Here is a 26,222-nt window from a genome sequence, read left to right on the forward strand (position 1 = left end):
TGGAACATCTTGGGCCTATGCGAAACCAGATTACTGGACGAAAAATGCATCACACTGAAATCAGGCCACCTTTTGTATCGAAACAACAGAGAGGAAAATACACACATTGGCGGAACAGCGATAATGATTCATAAGAGTATAAAGCGGCTAGTTACTAAGATGAAATCCATATCGAGTAGAGTCATTTACATAGTATTGAAGATATCGAAAAGATATACCGCCCAAATAATTCAATTATATGCCCCTACAAACTCTGCACCCGATGATGAGATAGAGAGAATCTACGATGACATTTCACAAGCGCTGACAATAGAAACAGCACACTACAAATATTGGCGATTTCAATGCTAAACTAGGAATACCAGCGGGAAACGGAAATCAATATGTGGGTAAATTCGGACTGGGTTGTACCAACGAACGAGGAAAAAGACTGATCAATTATCTCCAAAAAGAAATTATGTACTGTATAAACTCCTTTTTCAAAAAATCAGAAAAGAGACGTTGGACATGGAGAAGCCCGAACTCAAATACGAAAAACGAGATCGACTACGTACTAACCAATAAAAAGCTTACAATAAAAGACGTTTCGGCCCTAAATCGCTTTGATACTGGTAGCGATCACAGGTTGGTAAGAGAAATAAACGTGAAGAGTGAACGAAATAAGCTTATCAAAATACAGTCATTTCCCACATCAAAAACAATACAGGAAAATCACCAAAAATTCCAAGCTGAACTCAACAAGAAATTGTCTAATAAAGAACCACTGAACAGCTTGAATATAAACGACCTAGAAAACAGAATAAGTACTGACATTAGAACGACAGCCAAAAAGATATGTGCCACTACCAAGAAAAATAATTCAAAAATTAAAAAGGAAACTAGAGAACTCATGGCGAAGAGAAGAAACTTGGAGAAAGGGATTCATGAATACAACGAAATTAACAGATTGATAAAAAAGAAAACAAGGGAAGACTTAAGGCAATACAACACAGAAATGATAACAACGATCATCGAAAACAACAAAAACATGAAAGTACTTAAAATACGTAACAATGATGGACGCCTCTAAATACATCAACTAAGGGACGCAAACGGAAACATCAAAGAGGACAGTAAAGATTTAATGGATGTCGTAGAAAATTTCTACAGCACACTCTATACAGGAGACAACCCAGAACAAGCAATCGGAGTTGATGAAATGATTCTCAATGTAGGCTCCGAAGATCTTCCTGACATCACCAGAGAAGAAGTAGAACTAGCATTGTCTCAAATGAAAAACGGTAAAGCACCAGGGGAAGATGGAATTACAACTGAAATGATAAAACTTGAGGAAAGAACTACTGTAGAAGCAATGACAATTCTTCTTAATAAATGTATGATAGAAAGCGTGATACCCCAAGCATGGCAAAAGGCCCAGGTGATTTTACAGTACAAAAAAGGAGATTGGTTGAGAATCGACAACTATCGACCTATTAGCTTACTCCCCGACCCGTACAAACTTCTGACAAAGATAGTAACAAATAGGCTTACAGCTAAACTAGATGCCTATCAGCCCCCGGAACAAGCTGGCTTCCGAAAAGGTCATAGCACAATAGAACACATACAATCCGTTCGCACTATAATAGAAAAATGCAACGAGTACAATGAACCACTACACCTCGCATTTGTTGACTATAACAAAGCTTTTGACTCCGTAGAGTGTGGGCTATTTTTAAGGCCATGAACAATGCAAGAATCGACTCTTGCTACAAGTAGCTTCTCAAACACATATACGAAAATGCGACAATCACCGTTAAAATCTCGAAATAGATAGAAACAAACAAAATTCAAATAAAAAGAGGAGTAAGACAAGGGGATACCATCTCCCCAAAGCTGTTTACACTGGCACTGGAAGACGTTTTTAAAACTCTGGACTGGAACGAGAGAGGCATCAAAATCGACGGCAAACATCTGAGCCATTTACGCTTTGCGGATGATATAGTACTCTTTAGCCAGAATATAATAGAATTACAGGAGATGTTGGCAGAACTTCAAAGACAATCGAAAAGAATAGGTTTAACCATGAATTTAAATAAAACAAAAGTCATGTTACCTGACAATATTCAAGTACATATAGAAGACCGAATTATTGACAACGTCGAAGAATATGTATATTTGGGACATTGCATCAAATTGGGCAAAGAAAATCAAACTGCCGAAATAAACAGACGTGCTCGTTCACACGTCTTGAGAAATGAAACTATTCCAATTAATTTGAAAAGAAAGGTCTTCAATGCCTGCTTACTGCCCGTGATGACTTACGGAATGGAAACCATGACACTCACTGTTAAATCAGCTAATAAGCTTAGGACCACCCAAAGAGCCATAGAGCGGATGATGCTAGGAATAAGCCTGAGAGACCATATCACAAATGAGAGTATTAGACAAAGAACTAAAGTTGAAGACGTCATAACACGCATAGCCCACCTGAAATGGAGCTGGGTAGGACACGTCGCCCGACAGGACGACTTGAGATGGTCAAGACACATCGTTCAATGGAGACCTCACATATGTACATAAACGCAGCGTTGGCAGACCACAGTTACGCTGGCTCCATGATGTCAAAAACAAAGTGGGCAACAGATGGCACCAACTGGCACAGAACAAAGAAACATGAAAGAATATAGGGGAGACCTATGTCCAGAAGTGGACTGTGAAGGGTTGCTGAAAGAAGAAGCAGAAGATGGGTCTAAAACCCCAGATAAGTGGATAGAGGTAAAATGTATACTTACAGTGAAAGCTATATGATGTAAATATAAATATACAAGATACAGACTTGTGTAACTATATACATGTAGTGTGTAAAATATCAACATTTTAATAATTGTCAATGCAATAATAATAATTGTGATTATTTGGTTTAAGGCATTTTTCAAATGGAAAAGCAAAATTAAGGTAAAGGCTCAAACTATGAAATTGGCCATGAACAGGACAAGTGGAGGAGGTCCAGTACCTCAACTTACTCCCATTGAAGAAAAGTTAATGGGTTTAATTAGATGGTCAGCTGTAGAAGGAGATGCTACACAGGAGTTAGGATTAGTGGTAAAGTAATAATTTGTGAAACATAATGTTTGTTTTATCATGTAAAAATCTAATGAGTTTATAAATTGCTATTTTTATGAGTTGACAATTTTTAAGTTTTAATTGAGAAGACCTATTACTCCTTAGTGTAATTAAATTACAGAACTAAAAAATTACAGACCCAAGAAAGCATGGAAAAAAAAGTTAATACTAAAAAAGCCGCGGGAACAGCAATTGCAAGTACATCCACCACAGCACCACAATCCACACCAGCTAATGAAAATATAGAAGCTAACATATCTAAATTATCTCCTTTGGTAGCAATTGGCAGTGAAGAAACTCACTCACAGAAAAATTCTATAAAACGAAAGTTTATAGGAAAGCTAAATAAACCAAATAAAATAATTAGCAAAATAGCTATGAAGAATGGTAATAAAACACTCATAATAATGCATGAGGCGACTCTAAAAATACTAAAGGAAATTAATGAAAATCTTACAATAATGCCAAAAAGTTCTGGAAATTCAAAATGCTGCTGTAAATGCCAATCTCATTAAATACAGCATTTTGATTTTATTTATGATAATATACAGGGTGGTGCACCTAACTACGGTACGAAACTATACAGAGTGAATCGTTAGGTCGTTTTATGAAAAAAAGTTTCTATGAACGTATGTCGGGAGTTGCTTTGTTTCTGAGATACAGGGCGATGAAGGTTCAAAAAAATAACGGTATTTTAAAAATACTATAACTATCCTTAAACCGATTTGGTTGAAATTTGGTGCAGTTATTTGAAGTTATAAGACGCTTATTTAGCTGTAACTAGATTGAAATTATTAGGTCCAGTGGCGTGTCAGTGGGCACCACATGCTTATTGTTGAGAAAAAAACAAGGTACTTGAATGGTCATTAAATCTAACCACGATTTTTGCGTGAATTGATAAACGTTTTTGTAGGTTGCAAAAAAAATGTTTACTATATATACTAAACCAGAGAAACAAAAATTATATGCACGCCAATGCCTTATAAAGAAAACGCCGCGTGCAAAACGTTTTAAGTTTTTATACTTGTCCAAGTAACTTCACCTAAACTATACGAACCATAAGTGCGGGTATACACGATCCGGTTTCAACGGATGCGGTAGAAACGCATCCGTTTGGGATATACGCGATACCCACTGCGTTGCAAACGAATATGCACTAAAAAAAATCCAAAATTTAATTGCTTCGAGACTTTTATAGAGAGATAATGTCTTCATTGCGCTAAAGCCGAGAACACACTATCGGCACGGTACGTCACGTTATGAGCTAGCGGGTGCCCTATTAAAAGTGTGGTCTCCAATTTTGCATGTCTTTTTATGAATCTTTATCACACACACTACACGGTACGGCATAGCCGGCACGGTACTTCGACGTCACACAACACGCGTGTCTCGTCTTGTCGTTGAGTTGTGGAAATCCACACTTTTGACACACGCGTGCTTGGTACGGAAGCATTTTTACGCAAAATTGTGTGCATTTGTCCAGTTAATTTCATCAGTTTTATAAGAAAAAAATGGAGGAATTACTGATTGAAAAAGTACGGGAACACGAGTCATTATATAATATTAAAAATCGAAATTACAGAAATAAATAAATACGTCAAGAATCCTGGGAAGAAATTGGTCGGGATTTGAACATTTGAGGTAGGTTATACTCTATTTCAGAAGTGTATAGAGCAATAAACTGGGGAACTACGTTCTGTTTGGCTACATTTCGTGGTAGTTCATAGGCGCAGGTACTTATAATATTTATGAATTTAATTTTCACGGATTAAATGCCTTTATTTTGAAAGAGATTAAATACTAAATAAATACTTTTAATCCTTTTGTATAGGTACCTATCTTTTAACGCTTTGTAACATGCAAAAATGGGGTCAGGTAATATATACAGACTATAAATACTTTTAAATCATATTTTAAACGTTAGTAGTCACTGCTACGCTGTAGTGTAATCACAATATTATTATCCCAATATTTAAAAAATGGAGGTATTCAGTCCAACGAAAAGATGTACTAAAAATTCTCCACTATCGCTGAGTGAAAAAGTTATTATTTTAAATGTACATGATTGCATAAAACACGATTACCCTAGTTTTACTGTGCAAGAAATTGTTGAAAAATGTTCTCGAATGAGTGGAATTGGAAAGTCCACCATTTTCAAATTGTTGCGGGAAAGAAAAGTAGCAGGTCAAGTGGAATCTCCCAAGCAAAAGCCAGGACGACCTACAAAAGTCCTTGATGAAAATGCTAAATGTATAATTCGAAGAAAAGTTCACTCTTTTTATTTTAAAAAGGAAATACCCACCCTAGACAAATATTTAATGGAGCTTGGCCGAGATGACAGTATTCCGTTGATAAGTAGAAAACTTTTATGGAAAACTTTAAAAAATATGGATTTTGCCTGGGAAAAGCATAACCGCAAAGCACTTTTACTGGAGAGCGACGAAATTGTTTGTTGGAGACGACAATACTTGAGAAGTATCAAGCAGTACCGCAGGGAGCAAAAGAAAGTTTTTTATCTTGATGAGACGTGGATTAACGAAGGTTATATAGTCCAAAAAATGTGGCAAGACAAAAATATAACCAGTGCTCGCCAAGCTTTCATAGAAGGCCTGTCTACGGGTATTAAAGTACCTTCGGGAAAAGGAAAAAGACTTATAATCACACATATTGGAAGCGAAGAGGGATTTTTAAAAGAAGGTCTGCTAACCTTTGAGTCGACTCGCACAGGAGATTACCATGAAGACATGAACTCAGACGTTTTCGAGGACTATTTTGGTGAAATGATAAAATTTCTTCCGGCTAATTCGGTGGTGGTTATGGATAACGCAAGCTATCATTCACGGCGAATAGAGAAGACGCCAACTTCAAGTTGGAGAAAGCAAGAAATTATCGATTGGCTGACTGCAAAAGGTATTGCGTTTGAAGCAAATTTGATAAAAAAAGAACTGCTGGCAATAGCAAACTTACACAAAACTCGTTTCATGAAATACGCCGTGGAAGATATAGCCGAAAAATATAATATAACTGTACTGCGCTTACCGCCATATCATTGCGAACTAAATCCTATAGAACTGATATGGGCGCAGGTAATAGGATTTGTAGCAAGACAAAACACGACTTTTAAAATGAAAGATGTTAAGCTACTGTTTGATCAAGCCATTACGGAAGCGACACCAGAGAATTGGCGAAAAGCAGTCCAGCATGTAATTAAGCAAGAGGACAAAATGTGGGATCTTGACAACCTCATCGATCAGACAGTCGATCCTTTAATTATAATGTCAAGAGGTGATGACAGTTCGTCAGATGACGAAGAAGACTACAATCTATTATAATTTAAAATTGTTATACACTGTTCAAAAAGTGCCAGATCCAAAAGTGACATTTTCAACTGTTTTACTCTACATATTATGTTCAATAAATTTGTGAAAAAAATATATTATTCCATTTAAACAAAAGTAACTTTGTTACAGGTTAAAATTGGCATTTTATACTCTTTATTAAAAGCACTGATTATAGTTATATTTTCAAAATAGATATTTTACAAATATTAATGATTGATACTAGTAATGCCCTCTCTGTAATAGCCTCCCAAGTAAACCATAGTTCTGTTCTCTAGCCATTTCAAATTACAGTATTCTTTTTTTTTAAGGACACATTTAGTTTTGTACATTTCAGCTTCATATTGTACTGGTTGTTAATGAAATTTTATTTATACTCTTATAAAACCCGGTTCTGGACTAAAGAAATATTTTAGAATTTAAATTATATCCCATATTGATTATTTAATTATTTTATAACGAATAATGATTAATTGGGCATGTACAATTATTGTGTATATTGTACTGTTCATAGTACAATATCTGATTTTGGCTTGACCATACCAGATATGCTGGTTGATTTTACTCGGACTGACCTATGAAATTTTTGTCTCTTTTTATCTAATGTAAATATTAGTTTTCTTGGAAGATAGCAAGAAGTTGCTGGTCTAGGCAAAATCGAAATTGATTGTCATAGTGACACATATTTTCATTGCCAACTTCCTTGGGCCACAAATTTTGTTATTTATTTTTTATAAAAGGTTTTATGGTACTTATAAAAAAAGTTAAGTTATTTTGTTATATATTTCGATTGGCAATACACTTTGTGCGTGATTGCTTAAATACGGGTTTGACCTCTGCGGTCGTTCCTTTTCCCAAACCGCCGTCATGAAGTGAAGAGTGCTTTAGTTCTTTTTGAAATTCGTGTGAATTTTACCCATATGGGGATATAATTGACTAAATGTGGTGATAGTAAATCAACTTTTTGGGCGTAATGCTGTAATTTGTTGTTTTGTTGAATTTACTGGCCTTTATGGCGATTTAAAACCTAATAATTTTTCACGTGCCCTCGAACATCGGCAAAATAGCGGTTCTGATTGGCATTGGCAGGAGACAATTTAATTAGCAAGTAGGTATTCTTGAATTTATCGTTTATACTGATAGTATAGGTTTTTTTCTTTTCTTTTGGCTACTAGAGCTACATAACATGGATTTTGGACGGATTTTTTTTGTACGGACCTGATTTCTTCATGCCACATGGTGCTGTCGTTTTGGGGTTATGTACTCTACTGGCTCTAATCTAGAAGGAGATTTTAAGCAACTGTGAGCTAACGTCTAACCTAGACCACTACCAGACTTTGACTGGGAATTGGATTTCTGGGAGAATCTCGAATCTGAAGTAGTCTGCTGTGTGTGGAGCTAGGTGACACAACATAACATTTTTTTTTATTCACTTATTTTATTTTTATTATCACAACTTTTATCTTTTGAGTTGAGATACATACATAAGCTTATTTAAAATTTTATTGACATTATTTAATCGATGCTATTTTATTATTGAATATTACTGATAAGAGTACATATATATGTGACAAGTGACTCCTGTGAGGTAAGACGCAGCCGGCTTCGTAGTACTACGAGTATATACTTGGGTTATATTATTTATTTTCAGACTACTCCTAAGATGTCAAATTTTCTCAGATTAGCTAGTAAATATTAGAGTAAACTAATAAAAGGGTAATTTTAAGTGGGGAAGCTTCAACAGTTAGGGTTGTTATTTTTTTTTTTGCTTAGGTCAATGTCCGTGGCGGGATATACCGGGCCATGTAAATTATTAGTTTAATTGAATTGAAGCTTCATTCCCCAAAAAGGTTTGGGTGTAACATAATTTATTTTATTTTGACAACCACACTTTGATTGTGTATTTTTTGTGTGATGTTGTGGTTCCTTATTACCAACTTAAATAATTATTCCTCTTAACGATAAATAACATAACATAATTCTCTGTGATAATCAAGACTTAAATAAATTGTTATTTTCTGTTGTTAATTTGTTTTTCACTTGAGTTGAGTAGGTTGGAATATCATAGGTAATTTGGAAACAATAGTGTATACTGATTTGACTTTGATTTTGTTTTCCAAGTTTCGTTTTGAACTTGCCTAAATAAATTTTGATAAATATTGGGCGTCCTTTGGGATTATATAAAATCCAAAACTTGGTGGCGCCATACTGATTTTGACATTTAGTTGGGTAACTCTTGGGTAGTTACTACCTAAGAAATTTTGGTTCATTTGGTTGAGAAAGAAGCTAGAACCCACATCGGCTTGAGCTAGCAGCATTGTGAAGGATTCCTTCTCTGGGCGTTTCAGGTAAGAGGGGTTAAGTTCCTCCGGGCATCAAACAACTTTTGGAGACCCTCTTAAGGCCATAAACCTTTCACTATTTTTAGTACTTCTTTTCTTTTGATTAACTTGGCATTCATCGCTTCACCACCATCATTCCATTTTATTGCACTTTAGAAAAAAAAATATAACAACTTTCTAAAATAAAATAGCATTTAAGTACATTAATTATAAGGTAAAAAACAAGTCCCAGTTGCACGCCTTTGGCGAACCGTTTTCAATGTTTATCAGTGGGTAACAATGGGCAAAACTCATAAATTGACCCAAAACAGGGTGGCACTACCTGCAATCAACGAAAAGAAAGAATTTTACATTGAAACTAATACCCAACTAAGGTAGTGGCATAAAATATTGGTGGATCATCAGGTACCACTTTTGCATACCTAATGAGGTTTTATTGCTCTACACACTTCTGAAATAGAGTATAAATATTTTTTATGATAATTTCATATTATTTTTAGCAGTATAATTGTATCTATTTTATTTTATTTCTTGATATGAGAAATTCAATTATTACGAGTGATATTTAAAGCTACAACTATTTTTTAAATTAAACATTTTTATTTTACAACCAAAAATAAATCATTAAATTCGGAGATTTAATTTACATTCTCATGATATTATTGCTCTTCACAACGAATTCTTCCTGTGCGTACGACTTCAATCTGCCACGGTACGCTTCCTTCATCTGAATGAAGTATTCTTTTAAAGTTTCTCGAATCTGATTAGCACCTCCTGTCGCATTTCTTCTTGACGGTCTCAAATTTTGTAAACACTCATTAGGTTGTTTTAACGCATTTGCATCAGTGGCGGCTCGCGCCCTATAATCTAAGGTAGGCGACCTATTATTATAACAGTGCGCTCATCGAGTAGCCCGAGCTCCCCCTCCCCCCGCTTTTTCGGGATTTAAAAAAAAACATTGTGGTGCCACGGCCACTTGTTATTAATAATTTACTAAAATTAAGAAAAAAATAACGTTTTCGAAATCTTTTAAAATTACCTAAAAATAATATTTTTTTTAAAATTTAGATTTCAATCAAAAAAAAATGCGGAAACAAAAAAAAACAAAATGAAACACACCTTTACAAAGTTGTATGAATTTAAATTATGATCGTAATTTTTGTGTTATATCCATATTTCATTTAATTTCACTAAATTCTTAGATATATACACAACCTACTGTTATTGACAAATACCTACTATAAGATGCAAAGATGCAGTAAATATTCTTCTATATTATAAACAAATACAAATAAATTAATTTTTATTAACATAGATCTTTTTTACTTACTTACCAAAAATGCATGGTTATTTAATTATGCACCTTTGAGCTTATGTAGTTTTCTTCTTTTTAATACTATTTCTAAAAAAGATTAAAGTTGAATACTATATAACTAAAAGATATCATAATATTCTTATACTTAACATAGAGTTTGTTCTTAATTTTTGATTTTTAAATTTTTTTTTTGTTTTTTTTTATTTTTAAATTTTTTTTTTTTTTTTTTTAGTTTTTTATTTTAGTTGTAAAACAACTAATTTTTATAAATAAGGTTTATTCTTCTGTCCTTTAAAAGTGCAAACCTACTTATTATTAAATCTGTAAAATTATCAGATCCCTGTAAAGAGCAAAAGAGTTCCTTTTCGATGGAAATTAAAGCAAGTGATGATAAGCGCTCATTACCTATTTTATTTCGGGAATATGTTTTTATGCGTTTAAGGCGTGAAAAATTACACTTAACTCATTAGTTAGTTGCTGTTTGTCAAAAATATTTTTATAAAGGTTGGTGACAGTTGTAACTAAAGAAGGAAAATTTTTCTTATAGTCTTGGAACTTAGAAGAATCAACCAATGCAAAATAAGTTAACTGCGATAGATCTGCAAACCGAACATCTATTTGCGTCGAATTATTATCAATAATCTCATAAAATAAAATTCGCAAAGAAGACTTTTCATCCCCTTTGATAAAATTCTAATTTTTGCTTCTTCAAAAAATTGTTCGAAGGTTAATTCATTCCGCAAGGACTGTAGACGCTCTTTTGTTAAAAATACCTGTTTTCGACAATAAGCTATATCTAAAGACTTTTTTTGCAAAATACTAAATAGTGGATCCGTAATATCAAATACATTTTTGTAAGCCGCGGTTAAAAAAGAAAATTCTAAACCTTTCATAAATCTAAGATATCCCTTTGCCCCGTTAATTGACTCGGATGATGAAGATTGATCGTCAATAATTGTTTGAAAAACTTTTTTTAAGTCATTCCATTTTGAATCTAAAAGATGAACGATTTTTGAACGTGAAGCCCATCTGGTATCTACAGCAGTCGGTATCCTTATTCCAACTATAGAGTCCAAAATAAATGTTCGCTTTGCAGATTGATGGAAGAAGCCGGGAATTGAAGATACGCTCGCAAAAAAAAATCGGCAATTTTTAATAGTTTTTGCTCCATTCTGTAGAACTAAGTTTAATAGGTGCGCACTGCAATGTGTAAATAAAGCTAATGGAGCATCGTCTTTAATTTTTTTTTTTGCAAACCATTTAACGAACCAGCCATTACGCTAGCGCCATCATAACATTGACCAACTAAATTTTTCTTATAATCGAAAGGACTTAAAACAGAAACAATTAATTCGTCTGCCGTTCTATCTTGACTTACATCAAAAAATCCCAAAAATCTCTCTTTAATGTCACCAGATTGGTTTACATATCTGACCGAAATAGCGCATTGTGATTTTTCTAAAATGTCAGTAGTGTCATCAGCTTGTACAGAAAAAAATAATGCTTCATTTATTTCTTTATGTATTGTCTCTAAAAGATGTTCAAAGATACAACCTATTATATCGTTTTGGATAGTCTTAGACAAACCAGAAAAATTATTGCCTATTTTTTTTAAATGGTTTTGCATTTCGATGTCACGTTTAATTAACAAGTTAAATGTTTCACGAAAATTGCCAGTGTTAAAAGAATCAGATTTTTCATTGTGGCCTCTAAAAGATAATTCTTGTTTTGCAAGATGACAAGTGACATCAATCAAATAGCTCAATAAATTTCTATTTTTTCTTACATCCTCGTTATAGGATTTTAAAAACAAAGAAGACTGTATTTTTAATGCATCCTGTATAGTGCTACTATTTTTTTGCAAGCGCTTTAGACTAAGGTAGCTACTCATATGCTCCTTTGACGATTCATGTTTTTTTATGCTAGCTGACAGATTTTTTAAATCGCAAAAACCCTGAGACACCCAAACATTATTTCTATTACCTCCTAAAAGTATACAAGGCCAACAAAACAAACTTTGTTTAAAATAACTACCACATAACCATTGATGAGTTTCGAACCACTGGGTCTTAAAGGATCGCGAGAATGCTTGGCCTTGCTTTTTGTCAGGTTTTAAAATTGAAAGGGGGAGTGTAGGGCGACCAATAGAAATTATTTCCCTACGATCATTTTCAGTTAGGCGGGAAAATGGGGTTTCTTGTAAAGAACAAATTACATCATGCACAGTGGTTTCGGCGAGATTATTGGCCATTCTAAAAAAAATAGTAAAAGGATCAAACAACTAGGTTAGGTATGCACCTCTACTTCTACAAAAATTACCTACTTTCTACTCTATATTACAATATTCTCAAAAATATACAACCCCTTAATAGGTACCTCTACTACCTCTACAAACTTTAATAGCACAATTATTATTCTAATATACTTATACTTATCTAATATAAACCAAATTCAAAATTCAATGGAGAAGCAACCATACGACGTACGACAGCAGAAAAATCGTTCAAAGCTGAAAGAAACGGAAGAAACCAGCCACAAACCGTTAATGAATAAAAACAAAACCCCGCCAAGAAAAATCTGGAATTATTTTCCTCCTATCATATTATTAGTATTAATTAGTACCATCACCATCTTTATTGCTCCTATGTAGTTTTAAATAAGTGCAACAAAGACGCCACACAGCACAAAATCCCGCCCCACCATTGATTTTCCATTGAACGAGGGATCATCTCATCCGTGATTTAATTATCATATTGAAACTCACCCAATTGTACTAAAAATTAAATACGTTATAAAAATCGTAGTCATTGCTTCAAAATTTTACAGCAAAAAACCTAGACTGCCATGAAAAATGTACATTTTAATATTTTTTACATTTAAGTAAGAAAACAGAATTTGTATTGCGTGCTAAATTTTTTTCCACTTGTGCTAGATTTAGTACAATCCTACTCTAAAATCACCAGCCCTTTCCCCTTTATCGATCGACGAACAAGCGCTTCGAGCGATTTGACGAAGACGGTCGAAGACGCCCGAATTGTCCGCCTAACAGTGCACTTTTTGTCGCATAGAATAATTTTGCTTCACGTCGGCCGCTGTAAGTTTTGTATAGGAGATTGCCGCCGTAGGGACCATTAAATACAGGCGGTTGGAAATATCGCCTTCCCATATAATTATATCGTATTCATTTGATTTTATGAGGCGTGTCACTTTAGACTAGCTCAGGTTTCACTTAAAGTGGCGATAGATGCATGCGTATTAACATTAGACTAGGAGGTTTATCAGATATTTTAATATTACATTAAAAAGAATGATTATATTATATAAATTATAATGGTCATTTTTTTTCAAATTTACAAGTGAATTTTATAAGGTAGGCGGCGCCTACCTTGCCTACCCTGACGAGCCGCCGCTGATTTGCATCAGGTTGGAAGTCATTCCTAGTTTTAGTGCACAACATGTTATGAAGGCAACACGCCGTTAAGACTATTTTATCAACCATGGCCGGTTGTATTTCCAAAGGCTTTTTGAAAACTCTCCAACGTGAAACTAAAATTCCAAACGCATTTTCGACAACTCTTCTAGCCCTAGAAAACTCTGTAATAAAATATCTTATTGGATTCGTTACCGACTAAACTGTGTTTTCCATAGGGACGAAGCAAAAATTTTGTCAAAGGAAAAACCTCATCCCCAACAATAACGTGAGGTTTCGGCTCTGAGTTTTCAGTTAAAGGTTTTCCTTCTGGTACATTAAAATTATTGTTATACATTGCTTTACCAATTGAAGAGTTAGCGAAAATACTACCGTCACTATTTCTTCCATACGAGCCGACATCAACAGCGATAAATTTATATTCGGCATCCACAATAGCCATGAGCACAAACAACAGAATTACATCTTTTATAATTATAAAAATTGGAACCGCTGTTAATGGGGCATTGTATATATACATGTTTGCCGTCTATCGCTCCGATACAATTTAGAAAATTCCATAGCTCTTTAAACTTTGATTCAATGTTTATCCATAGCTCTGTTGTTGGTCTAGACATTACTATTGGTGATAAAAGCTGCCAAATAACTTCGCATATTTCTTTTACGATTTCTCTAACGGTCCTAAAGCCCATGCGATAACTAAAACCAATAGATCGAAACGAGTTACCAGTGGCCAGAAATCTGAAACAAAATGTTTTTTTTTTTAGCTACTGACGAAAAAGAAACATGGGATAAGCTACGTAAATGTTACGCTAATGCTTTAAGTAGACGTCGGGCTACTAAAAATGGCCAGGCAGCCAAAAAAATCTTGCCGTGGAAATTTGAAAGCGAAATGTCCTTCATATTACCGTTTTTGGAGAACAGATAGTGAGTAGATTTTTTTAATATACAGTGTCTTCTAATTGAGTTAACAAAAATTCAGGTTGTATGCATGACCTAATTTTATGAAAAAAAGTTTAAATAAACATAGGTTCGGAAATACATCGTTTCCAAGATACAAAGAGTCTTAAACTTTTTTTAAAAAATCCGTTTTTTGATCAATATCTTAAATATCCCTTATCCAATTTTGATGAAATTTGTCAATGTTGTTTGTAGTGAAAAAGTAAAATTTAGCCAAAATTAGATACAAATTATTATTTTATTCTAGAACATATACCAATTTAGAACAGTTTGAAAAATCTGAAGACATTTTGCAAGAAGTATCCGAACCTGATTTGTTTGAAAACTCCTACGAAAATGGAAATAGGTCAGATACTTCTGATCATGAAGTGGAAGCAGAAGTTTCACAAAACAAACAACCTGGATGTTCTAGACAGACTGCTAGTCTTGTTCAAGAGCCTACTAATCGCTTGGATCAGTTAAGAAAACAAAAAAATGTTTCTCAAACTCAAAGTCCAGCGCAACAAATGGTAGAGATAATGAAGAAGAATTCCGACTTACGACAACAGAAATGTAAGAAAGTAGCAAATAATATGTTTTTGCCTGGCATATCAAAAACGTTTAGCGATTTGGATGAATCAGATTTTTTTTTTACCTGAGCATGTCAAAAACGGCTAAAACTTTGCCACATCTTGAACAAGCAAAGCTAAAGCTTCAAATAAGCAATCTTGTTTTGCAAGCTGAAATAGATCATGCACCCAAAATACTACTAATGGTACTGCTCCAATGTATATGAATGACCATTCTTTTGATGAACCCGACTCACACGTTATTACAAAATTATAAGTGTTGTTATGTTGTAGCTTATTTTTAAAATTTTTGTACTACCTACTACTTAGATTTTTCAACAATATTTCTAAATGTAAGAATTAATGTTCAATGAAATAAATACATAAAATAAATAAACACTTACCTTAAAGATACTGCCAAAAAAAATCGACAAATATTCGGCAGTATAATGAAAAGTTTTTCAATTATTACAGAATGTCTAAAAAATCATTTGCCGAATTGTTAACTATGTTAAAACAAGATATTTTATGTAAGAATTTAGGTGAAAATTACTAAAAACGCGCGTTACAACCGGAACGTGTATCGAGACCATTGAAATGAATCATTTAATTTTTTTACTGCAAATTCTGTTTGAGCATAATTATTATTTTTCAAGACGTTTTAAAGGGTATTTATGTAACAACCGACAACGCCGCTTTTGCCCCTCCATTTTTTGTACTAGCCACGCTGCGACGTGGAGAAAAGAGAGATCTGTGTGGGTTCTAGAAGGGTCGTCCCGCTAGAATCTTTTTGTCGCGCTTTATTTGTAATTTTGAAGTAAAAATTATAGTTTCTGTTAGTAAAGTGCAGCACAGTTTTCATTCATACAGTCCACTACTTTGAGCTAACATTTTTGGTCCAATCGAGACGGATGGGTCAGTATTTGAAGTGATTGCTCAGATAAAATATCCGCAGTCAGGCGGCCATGTTGGCCCGTGTAGCCGTCGCATCGTCATCGTACAGGCAGGTTGATGTGTATGGCCTACGTTAGAAGGTTCCAGTCCGAAGAAATTGGGTCGACGAGAGAGTAAGTCCGTTCCATGATAATAAATTTATGATTTTGGTCTTTCATTTGGTATTGTGTACTGTATTTAGGTTTTGGTAAGAACTAGAATCATTTGTGTGTTTATTTTATTATAATTTATTGGTAACATGGAGGATCTACGTAAATTAAAGATAAAAAGGGGAAATATCAAGGGATATTTAACCAGGACCAAGTCCTTTTTAGACTCTATTGATTTAGGTTATTTGACTGAATTAAATTTGATACAAATTAAGACAAGATTAGATAACGTTGAACCTCTTTTGTGTCAGTTTAACGATGTTCAATCTGACATCGAATGTCAAATGACCTTGGAATCGCAAAGTGATGAGGATTCTAGTAAAATTTTTGAGGAAGAGTCTTTGAACAGAGTAGGTTTTGAGAATGAATATTTTTCACTAATTTGCAGTTTAAAATCAATTATTAAAGAAAAAGAGGAAATAAATTCGCAAACTTCGGTAGTCATTAATAATAACGCAGTTAGTACTCATGACGCGCAAAATGTGGTCTCATCTAAACCCTCAATAAAATTACCTGATCTGAAGTTGCCGGTTTTTAATGGGTCGTATGAAAAATGGCTCGAATTTAGAGATGCGTTTCAAGCCATTGTTCATAAAAATGTGCATCTATCGGACGTTGAAAAGTTCTTTTATTTAAAATCCTTTCTTGAAGGTGAACCTTTACAAGCCATTGCTAATTTGCAAGTTACGAATGACAACTATTTAAATGCTTGGTCAATATTGTCAGATAGATACGAAAATAAGCGATTAATTGTATACAACTATGTTAAAAACTTATTTGATTGTCCTAAAGTCATAAAAGAGTCCCATTCAGAGCTGCGCAAAGTATACGATCTATTTAATAAAAATTTAAAATCATTAAAAAGTCTTGGGCAAGAAGTTGATCAGTGGGACACATTAATCGAATCGTGTTTATGCTGATAAATAAATTTGATTCTGTGACCCGTCGCGAATGGGAAAGTTTTCCCATAAAAGGTGAGTTGCCAGGATTGGAAGATGTTAATAAGTTTTTAAAAGCAAAGTGCGAACTACTTGAGAAGTTGGAAGCTTCAAAACAGGATGGTAAGTTGCCTATTAAATGTGAAAGGGTTAAATGTCACGCTGCAACAACAATACAATCGAAGTTTTCATGTTATTATTGCAAGAAAAATCATTCGATTTACAAATGTTTCGCATTTAAAAACCTTAATGTTAATTCTAGAATTGCGGCAGTAAATAAAATGAAACTGTGTAGTAATTGTTTTAGTCCTGATCATACCCAAAATAATTGTCCTAAATCTAATATTTGTCGTCAATGTGGAGAAAAACATAATTCATTATTGCATTTAAACATCCAGTCTCCGGTTGCGCCCGTGCATAGTAGGCCTTTCGTTTCGGACAACTCCCCTCCGCCAGTAACGAACGGGATCGAGAATTCGACTCATGAAAATGCCGTAGCTTTGAGCGCCACAATAGGGGAAGTCAACCACGTGGATTCGAATGTTAAGGCAACGTTGTCGCTTTTAGCAACAGCTAAAATACGGGTTTTCGATTCACGCGGAAATATTCTTATAATCAGAGCGTTGTTGGATCCAGGGTCGCAAAGTAACTTTATATCGGAGAGTTTGGTTAGTAAATTAGGTTTAAAGCGGCAAAATGTTAATTTTGAGATTAGGGGTTTGACTCAGGCATTGTCAGCTACATCGAGTTCTAGAGTAAACGTAACTATTATGTCGAATATTTGTGACGATTTTAAAGAAATAATTCCTTGTTTAGTAATTTCAAAAATTACGCAAGATTTGCCTTATATGTCTTTTAATATTTCTCAGTGGAAAATTCCAGGGAATATAAGCTTGGCTGATGATACATTTAATGTACGGGGTAATATTGATATGTTGTTAGGTAATGATATATTTTATAGAATTCTACTTATGAATCAAATTTGTAGCCCGGGCATGCCTGTTCTTCAGAATAGTAGGTTGGGATGGATTGTTGCAGGTAACTTTAATCCAAAATGTATCCCTGTTTCTGAGAATAGAGTTTTGGCATGTCATTCTTTTGAGCAGAGTATTGATCAAAGCTTAACTAAATTTTGGGAACTGGAGGAATGCGAGTCAAATAGTAAAGTTTTGTCGAAATCTGAACAAGATTGTGAAGAACATTTTGTGAGCAGCTTCGGACGCAATTCCGAAGGTCGTTTCGTAGTTAAATACCCCTTTAAAGAGAATTTGCATCAATCAGCTAGGTTTTTCAAAACAGATGGCGTATAAAAGGTTAATTTATTTAGAAAAAAGATTACTTAAAGATGAAGTTTTAAAAGAGGATTATATAGCGTTTCTTAATGAATATAGGGATCTGGGACACATGACTAAAGTTAAAAACTTTTCTATCGACTCGAGTGATTCGAATAAATATTGCTATTTACCACATCATGCTGTGGTTAAAGAGGGTAACTTAACGACCAAAGTCAGGGTTGTTTTTGATGCTTCGGTTCAAACTGATACGGGACTCTCTTTAAACGATATACAACATGTTGGTCCCACAATTCAAAATGATTTATTGGCTATTCTTTTAAACTTCCGAATTTATCCTTTCGTGATTAATGCAGATATCACAAAAATGTACCGACAGGTATTAATTGACCCTAGTCAACGTGGATATCAAAGAATATTATGGAAAAATATTGGCGATTTATCCGCAGAAATTGAATGTTTTGAGCTTAATACCGTCACTTACGGTTGCGCCTCCTCGCCATTCTTAGCGGTCCGTTGCTTATATCAGTTGGGTTTGGAGTATAAAGATAAATATCCCAAAGCAAGTCAAGCGATTATGAATTGCTTCTATTTAGATGATTTATTAGCTGGGGAGTTTTCGCAAGCTGCTCTATTGCAACTTCAGCATGAAATTTCTTTTATTCTCAATACCGCGGGTTTTAAGCTTCGGAAGTGGCTTTCAAATAAGTCTGAGCTGGTATCACAATTTGAAATTGATAAAAATAAGTTTTCCAGCATTTTACAATTAGGTGAAGGCCAACAAAATAAAACATTGGGTTTATTCTGGGATGCCGCGCAGGACTCTATTCATTATTCCATAATAAATGGTGATGTACCTAAAAGGATAACAAAAAGATTAATTCTGTCTATCACTAGTCAGATATTTGATCCACTTGGATTACTAGGTCCAATTATTGTAGTTGCAAAATTAATATTGCAAACTCTTTGGCAGAATCGCCTATCATGGGACGAGTCAGTTCCTCAAGGTCTAGCAGAAAGGTGGCTAGAGTTTTATAAAGATTTGCAATTTCTAAGTCAGGTAAATGTCCCTCGCTATGTTTTGGGTGATAATTGGAAGATTTTGCAAGTTCACGGTTTTGCAGATGCATCGGAAAAGGCTTACGGTGGTTGCGTATATTTGGTTTCATTTTCATCTACGGGTGAATATATTTCTTCGCATTTAATATTGGCTAAGTCTCGTGTGGCGCCATTAAAGAAAATTACCCTTCCGAGGTTGGAGCTTTGTGCCGCGGTTGTCACGGTTAAGTTGGTCGAGAAGGTCAGAAATTCAATATGTGTGTCAATTGACCAATGTGTTTATTGGACTGATTCGTCAATCGCATTGTGCTGGATTCAAGCTTGCCCCAGTAGGTGGAAAACTTTCGTAGCAAACCGGGTAACTGAAGTTCAGAATTTATCTATCCCTGAAAATTGGCACCATATTAGATCAGAGATGAATCCAGCAGATTGCCTTTCTAGAGGAACTTCCGCTGCTTATTTGCTTTCCTTAGAGTTGTGGTGGAAAGGGCCTATTGACATATTTTCTAGTCCACCGCCCGATATACAAAATCTAATAGAACCTAAATTTGATATACCAGAACAAAGGGTTTTGAGTCATTATGGAGGTGTAGAAGAGACATTTGAATTTGATTTTTTACGATATTCATCTTTATTAAAGTTACAGCGAATTATTTCGTATTGTTTTCGGTTTTATCATCGTCTTAAGTCAAAGGTTAAGAAAAATGGTCCCATTAGTAGTGACGAGTTGAATTGTGCTCTTATTTGCCGTCAATTACAATCGTTTTCTATAGAATATGTTGCTTTGAAAAGAAAGAGCCTGGTGTCAAATTCAAGTCGTATCTTATGTTTGAATCCTTTCTTGGACAATGAAGGCTTGATAAGAGTTGGAGGACGCATTCAAAGGGCAAACATCTCTACGGAGCAGAAACATCCTATTATTTTGCATCCTAAGCATATGTTGACTTCTTTAATATTAAGGCAGGAACATGTAAAATTACTTCATTGCGGGCCTCAACAGCTCTTATATTCAATTCGACAACGTTTTTGGCCAATTTCTGGTCGAAGAATTTGCAGATCTATAGTAAGGAGTTGTGTTGTATGTTTCAGGGCAAAACCAGTTTCTCAAAACTATTTGATGGGCAGCTTACCTGAAAGTCGATTAACCGCATTCCAACCAGTGTTTACACATACGGGCATTGATTATGCTGGTCCTATATCCATAAGAGATAGGAAAACCAGAAATCCGAAAATTTTAAAGGCCTATATATGTATTTTTGTGTGTATGAGTACCAAATGCGTTCACTTGGATGTGGTAACTGATTTAACTACTTCAGCTTTTATTGCGGTATTAAAGCGTTTTATTGCCAGACGTGGAAAACCTTTACATATCTATTCGGACAATGGTTCAAATTTTGTTGGAGCCAATTCAGTACTTTTTGATTTCCTAAGGTCAAATTCCGACAAAATAGGTTCAACTTTGTCCACGGAAGGTATCTCTTGGCATTTTAATCCGCCTAGAGCTCCCAACTTCGGTGGGTTGTGGGAAGCCGGCGTAAAAGGGTTTAAGTTTCACTTAAAGCGGATTATGGGTGATTCTAAATTATCTTATGAGGACCTGAGTACAGTGATAATCCAAATTGAAGGAGTGTTAAACTCCCGACCACTATCACCATTATCTACGGACCCGCAAGACCCCACTCCACTCACTCCTGGACATTTTTTGGTGGGAAAACCCCTCACTGCTATTCCGGAGCCAGTTTATACCGAAGTTGCAGAGAATCGTCTCAATAAATACCAAAGTCTTCAAGCTATGATCCAGCACTTCTGGAAGAGATGGAGTTTGGAGTATATATCCGAGTTACAGTCACGTCTCAAATGGAAGAAGTCCTATGTAACTTTGTTAAAGGTCGGCAGTCTAGTGATCGTCAAAGAAGACAATGTTCCAGTCTGCAAATGGAAGGTTGGACGTGTCCTTGAACTTCATCCAGGTCCAGATAATATCACGCGTGTTGTGACTTTGAAATGTGCTGATGGTTCAGTGTATAAACGTGCAATCTCTAAAATTTGTGTATTGCCAGTAGAATAAGCTTTAAGAAATCTTAGAGTCAAGGTTTGTGTTCAAGTGTTTATTTTGAAGTCGTTTATTTTGTCAAGCCTAAGGCAAGCTTTACATTTGTAATTTTATTTATTTGTTGTGTTGAAATTAAGTATTTCAAGGCGGGCGGCATGTTTGAGCATAATTATTATTTTTCAAGACGTTTTAAAGGGTATTTATGTAACAACCGACAACGCCGCTTTTGCCCCTCCATTTTTTGTACTAGCCACGCTGCGACGTGGTGAAAAGAGAGATCTGTGTGGGTTCTAGAAGGGTCGTCCCGCTAGAATCTTTTTGTCGCGCTTTATTTGTAATTTTGAAGTAAAAATTATAGTTTCTGTTAGTAAAGTGCAGCACAGTTTTCATTCATACAGTCCACTACTTTGAGCTAACAAATTCATTCTACTTTCGATTATGATATAATAATAATCATAAACGACGAACGAGAATCCAGAAAAAAAAATGAAAGTTTTTCAAATAATGCGAAGTGAGACTTATTTTTGGCACATTTCGATATTAGCGAATTATTATTTAGTCAGAGATTTGGGTGCTAATTTATAAATTTGTTTGAATCTTTACTTTTCTTTTTAGTTGTTCTAGTTTGCCAAGAGGTTAAACATAATATGTTTTTGATATTACCTTTAACCCCTTTTTCCTGTTTTTATTTTTGTACTTTAATAAAAAGTGTTGTATTTTGTTTCGTGTATTGAAGATAAAAATAAACAATTTCTTAATATTAAAATCTCCCTGAAAAACATTCTATAACATACTAGTAAAACATAAATTGTTGGTTAATAAGCAAAAAGCATATTCGTGTATGTTTATAAAAGATTGTTTAGAAAACGATTTTCTAAATGACTGGCCTTCTAATCTAGCTAAATAAGAGATTTTGTGTATGAAGCAGTCATGCCGCTCTTTGTGTGTATAAAAAATATATATTGCCAACAACACCGTTTTTAGTTAGTTCTTAATAAGCTCTCACGCATAAAGCTTAGAACTACGGTAAAAGAAATATAATCGATATTGAAGTTAATCACTTGTGTTTTATTGTGTTCAACCATACCTTATTTAATATAAATGTTACTCACTTTCTTTGTAGGCATACTCCAAAATCTTGATCGCTATTTGAATAGACACCTCATGAATGTCCCTTAGTGGTGGATAAATCCTTCCCTTGCCCAAATCGTCTTCCGTTACATTTTCAGCGACTGTATGCGAGGCGATGAGAAACACGTCTTCGCTGATGTGGTGGATTCCAGATAACAAAATTCCCAACGCGACTCCGGGGAAAATGTACGCGTTGTTGCCCTGACCGGGTTTAAACGTCTTCCCGTTGATGGTTACGGGTGGGAAGGGAGAACCACTAGCAAAAACGCAGCGGCCCTGGTTTTGCAAAAATAAATTATTAGCTACGTAATAGTTAAAATAACATTTTTGAGTCAACACAGACCGGTCAGAATGGTGAAGTCGGGCAAAGTGGCAATTATTTAGTCATAAAAGAATTATTTATTTAATTTGTAAAGTATTAAATAAATGCAAAATTCGCCTACTGATCTCTGCTTGCCTTCCCAAATTTGCATAAAACAAAAAATTACTTTATAAAATAAAAAACAATACTAAATATTATACAGGTTGACTCTAAACGGTCTGTCAAAATTCTAGGACATTTTCCTGAGGTCAAAATAAGTCGATTTAAAGCAACCTACCTTAGTCCAAAGTTGCTTTGTCTCTTAGTTATAAGGTGTTAAATTTAAAAAATAAAAATCGATTTTATTTAATTTTTTTTAACATTTTGCGACATACCACTTTAAAAATTGGTACCTAGCGGTTTTTTGGTATGAGAAACTCGAAAATGGATATCTTGTTACTACGGTCAATAAAAAACGATTCATACTGCACTGTTGATGATGCAGAATGACCATAATTTTTTTGCAAATGTGGTTTTTATTTTTTTTTGTAAAGGAAACAATTTTTCTAACGTTTTTCAGTAAAAACAGCACTCTTATTAGAATCCGCTAAAATTAATCGTTTCCAAGATATTTCGTGTTTTAATCTTTAATGCCGGACCGGAGTTAAAAGAAAAAAATATATTTTTTTAAATTATTAGCTTTAGTAATGAGATCAGTAATGAGTCAGTAATTAGTGGCAAATGATTTTTTTTGCAATCTTGAAGTCTTGTATGCATGTATATAATTTGCTATGATTATTTTTTAAATGGGTTGATAAAAAAGCCCATAAAAAGAAAAAAACTAAGTCAAGAAAAGAAAGGTTCAAAAAGGTTCCCGGAATTGCAAATTAAAATAACGTATTTTTTGCCACACTGCAATTGTGATTTTAGGATTTACCAGCCGCTCTATACATATAATTATTGGGAAAAAGAAACCGCATTTGAAAAGTGGTTGTTCCCAATAATTTGCTATTTAAAAAAAATAAGTAAATGCCAAAATTAACGGTTTAGACATTTTAAATAGGCGCGTGAAAAATTTAAGTCATAAAATGTAACGAAAACTATTTTTCCGTGATTACTTGATTAAAAATTAAAACTTTCAACGCATTCATGGCACCCTATTTTAAAATTTAAAAAAATTATTTTTTCTATGAGTATAAAACAAAAGGTAGCAAATATTGCATCATTGTTTTTAGAATATTATTTTCTATCGAAATACGTAATAATATACCAAGTGTCTCCTTTAAAATAAGAAAGTTAGTGTCACTTCCTGTTAAACCGGAAGTGGTGGAAAACAATAGAATATGTCAAAAGATGCTCTTATAAAAATCCCGTAAAAAAATTACATTAGTAAAAAAGCTGAAAACCGTTTTGTAAATAATTACCGTTTTTTTAAATAAATTAACTCTCTTTAACTATCTCTAAGTTAACTCTCTTTTTTATTATTAATATTAAATTGTGTTATTGTTGGCGAGTGAGTTTTGGGACCATCCAGTGACCTCTGGTCCATTCCGCCTTGAGCCAGTGGCGCTTTTAACCCACCCTATCAACCTCCTTCTGGGCTGGGGCATAAATTTGTCACCACTGGGGCAACTAATTACTTTGTTTAAATAACGTGACAATTTCTCTCCATAGACATTTAAAAAATAGAAGAAATTTGGGAAGTGATATGAGAGGATAATCAATAATAATTAAAAATGTAAAACAAAATTTTGTTTATTGAGAAGATAGAAATAAAGTATTTAGAAAGATTTAATTTATTCGTAAATAATTATTAAGCAATATTTTATGAAGAATTAAAAACTGAAATTTTTCAATTCTTGTAAATGTTGTCTTATAATTCTATACTGATTAATTTGATAAATATTGGCATTAAAAATTCTTTAAGAAAAAATTAACATCACATAGATAAATTTGTTGGTTAGGTATATCTAATAACTACATGTTTTTTAACAAATAATTTTTTTGATTTTTAGTGTTTCTCAGCTGTCCTTTACTATCATTTCTTGCGTAAAAACTTAGATAAGAATAATCTCATATTAATGAATAGAATAGAATTTTGATTATTTTCATAGGTTATATAATTTTTTTGTTTGATTAAATTGTTGTATAAAGTTTAATGATGGGATGCGAGAGCTTTTTCCCACAAATATTATTACTTATATTTAAAAGTATGTAAATAAATTATTTAAGTAATGACGGATTTTTATATAACAGTTATTTATGCAACAAGTGTGTAAAGCATGGATGCAGAGACCGCGGCCCGTTGGTCGAATACTGGTGGCCCGCCGACAGCAAAAATAATACTCTCGTATATTCGAAAAATATTGAATTCTATCCCAGATAAAACAAAAAAAAAAATTGTTCGAAAAGTAATTTCAATCTCCCGCGCGCGCTATTTGAATCTATCGCCCAAAAAATTAAATAAAGTTATTATAAAAATAAAATAAAATAATTATAAAAATTTATATAAAGTTCAAAATAGTAGAGAAATCAAGAATTGTCTACCGCGATATGAGTAAACGAGATAGCAATAGTCCCGAATTCCCGATTACTCGCGTAGGTAGATAGCACGAAGCTTCCAGAGTCGTATGCGCGGTATAAAAGCTACGCTAACCACAGTGACCGACAGTTCGGTTTTAATTTGAGTGAAGTGTCAACAGAAAGAAATAAGCGCGAAAATACAAAGCGAAGTAATAAGTGATTGAGAATAAGCGCGTTTAATATTATTTTGGGGAGGCAATAGCCGGTGTCATATATTTTGATCCAGAATCAACGTAGATTTCCTGTTGCAGTGTTAACCCGTCACATGCCGTATATAATTGAACTGTGAAATCGTAAGTAAAACTCTGTTATTAATAAGTGTTTCTCTACCTATTTAATCGATTTTAATCAAATTTAGGTTTAATGTTGGCCAAATATTAAAACAAAACAAATAAATTACTTTTTTTCAGAATTTCTGTAATAACTACGTCATTATTTCAGATATAAAATCTGTATTAAAATTTCTGAGGAATACTATTTAATCAATTATTTTTGATAAATTAAAAAAGGATGAGTAATTTAAGTATGTAATTGTTTTTAGGTGCTGTGTTAATCCCTCCAAAATTAGAACACAACATGGAGAAGCCAGGACCTAGTAAAAAACGTAAAATTAAAGATGAAAATAGGCAGCTTCAAGAAATTTGGATTGAGAAATACTTTTTTGTATGGTCGAATAACAAAGTCGCTTGTTTAATTTGTAAATATTCTGTTGCGATTGCAAAGGAAT

General features: G+C 33.9%; 1 protein-coding gene across 1 annotated transcript in view; it reads right to left on the reverse strand.

Moving 5' to 3' along the window:
* The window catches only part of LOC126744870 (NADP-dependent malic enzyme), a 131,825-nt gene that overhangs the window by 1,978 nt on the left and 103,625 nt on the right, over nt 1-26,222 (reverse strand). The window contains exon 9 of the mRNA XM_050452437.1: nt 22,593-22,887. Coding sequence (XP_050308394.1) covers nt 22,593-22,887 — 295 coding nt within the window. The remainder of the gene's footprint in view (nt 1-22,592; nt 22,888-26,222) is intronic.

Source organism: Anthonomus grandis, chromosome 15, assembly GCF_022605725.1.
Source record: "Anthonomus grandis grandis chromosome 15, icAntGran1.3, whole genome shotgun sequence".
Lineage (NCBI taxonomy): Eukaryota > Metazoa > Arthropoda > Insecta > Coleoptera > Curculionidae > Anthonomus > Anthonomus grandis.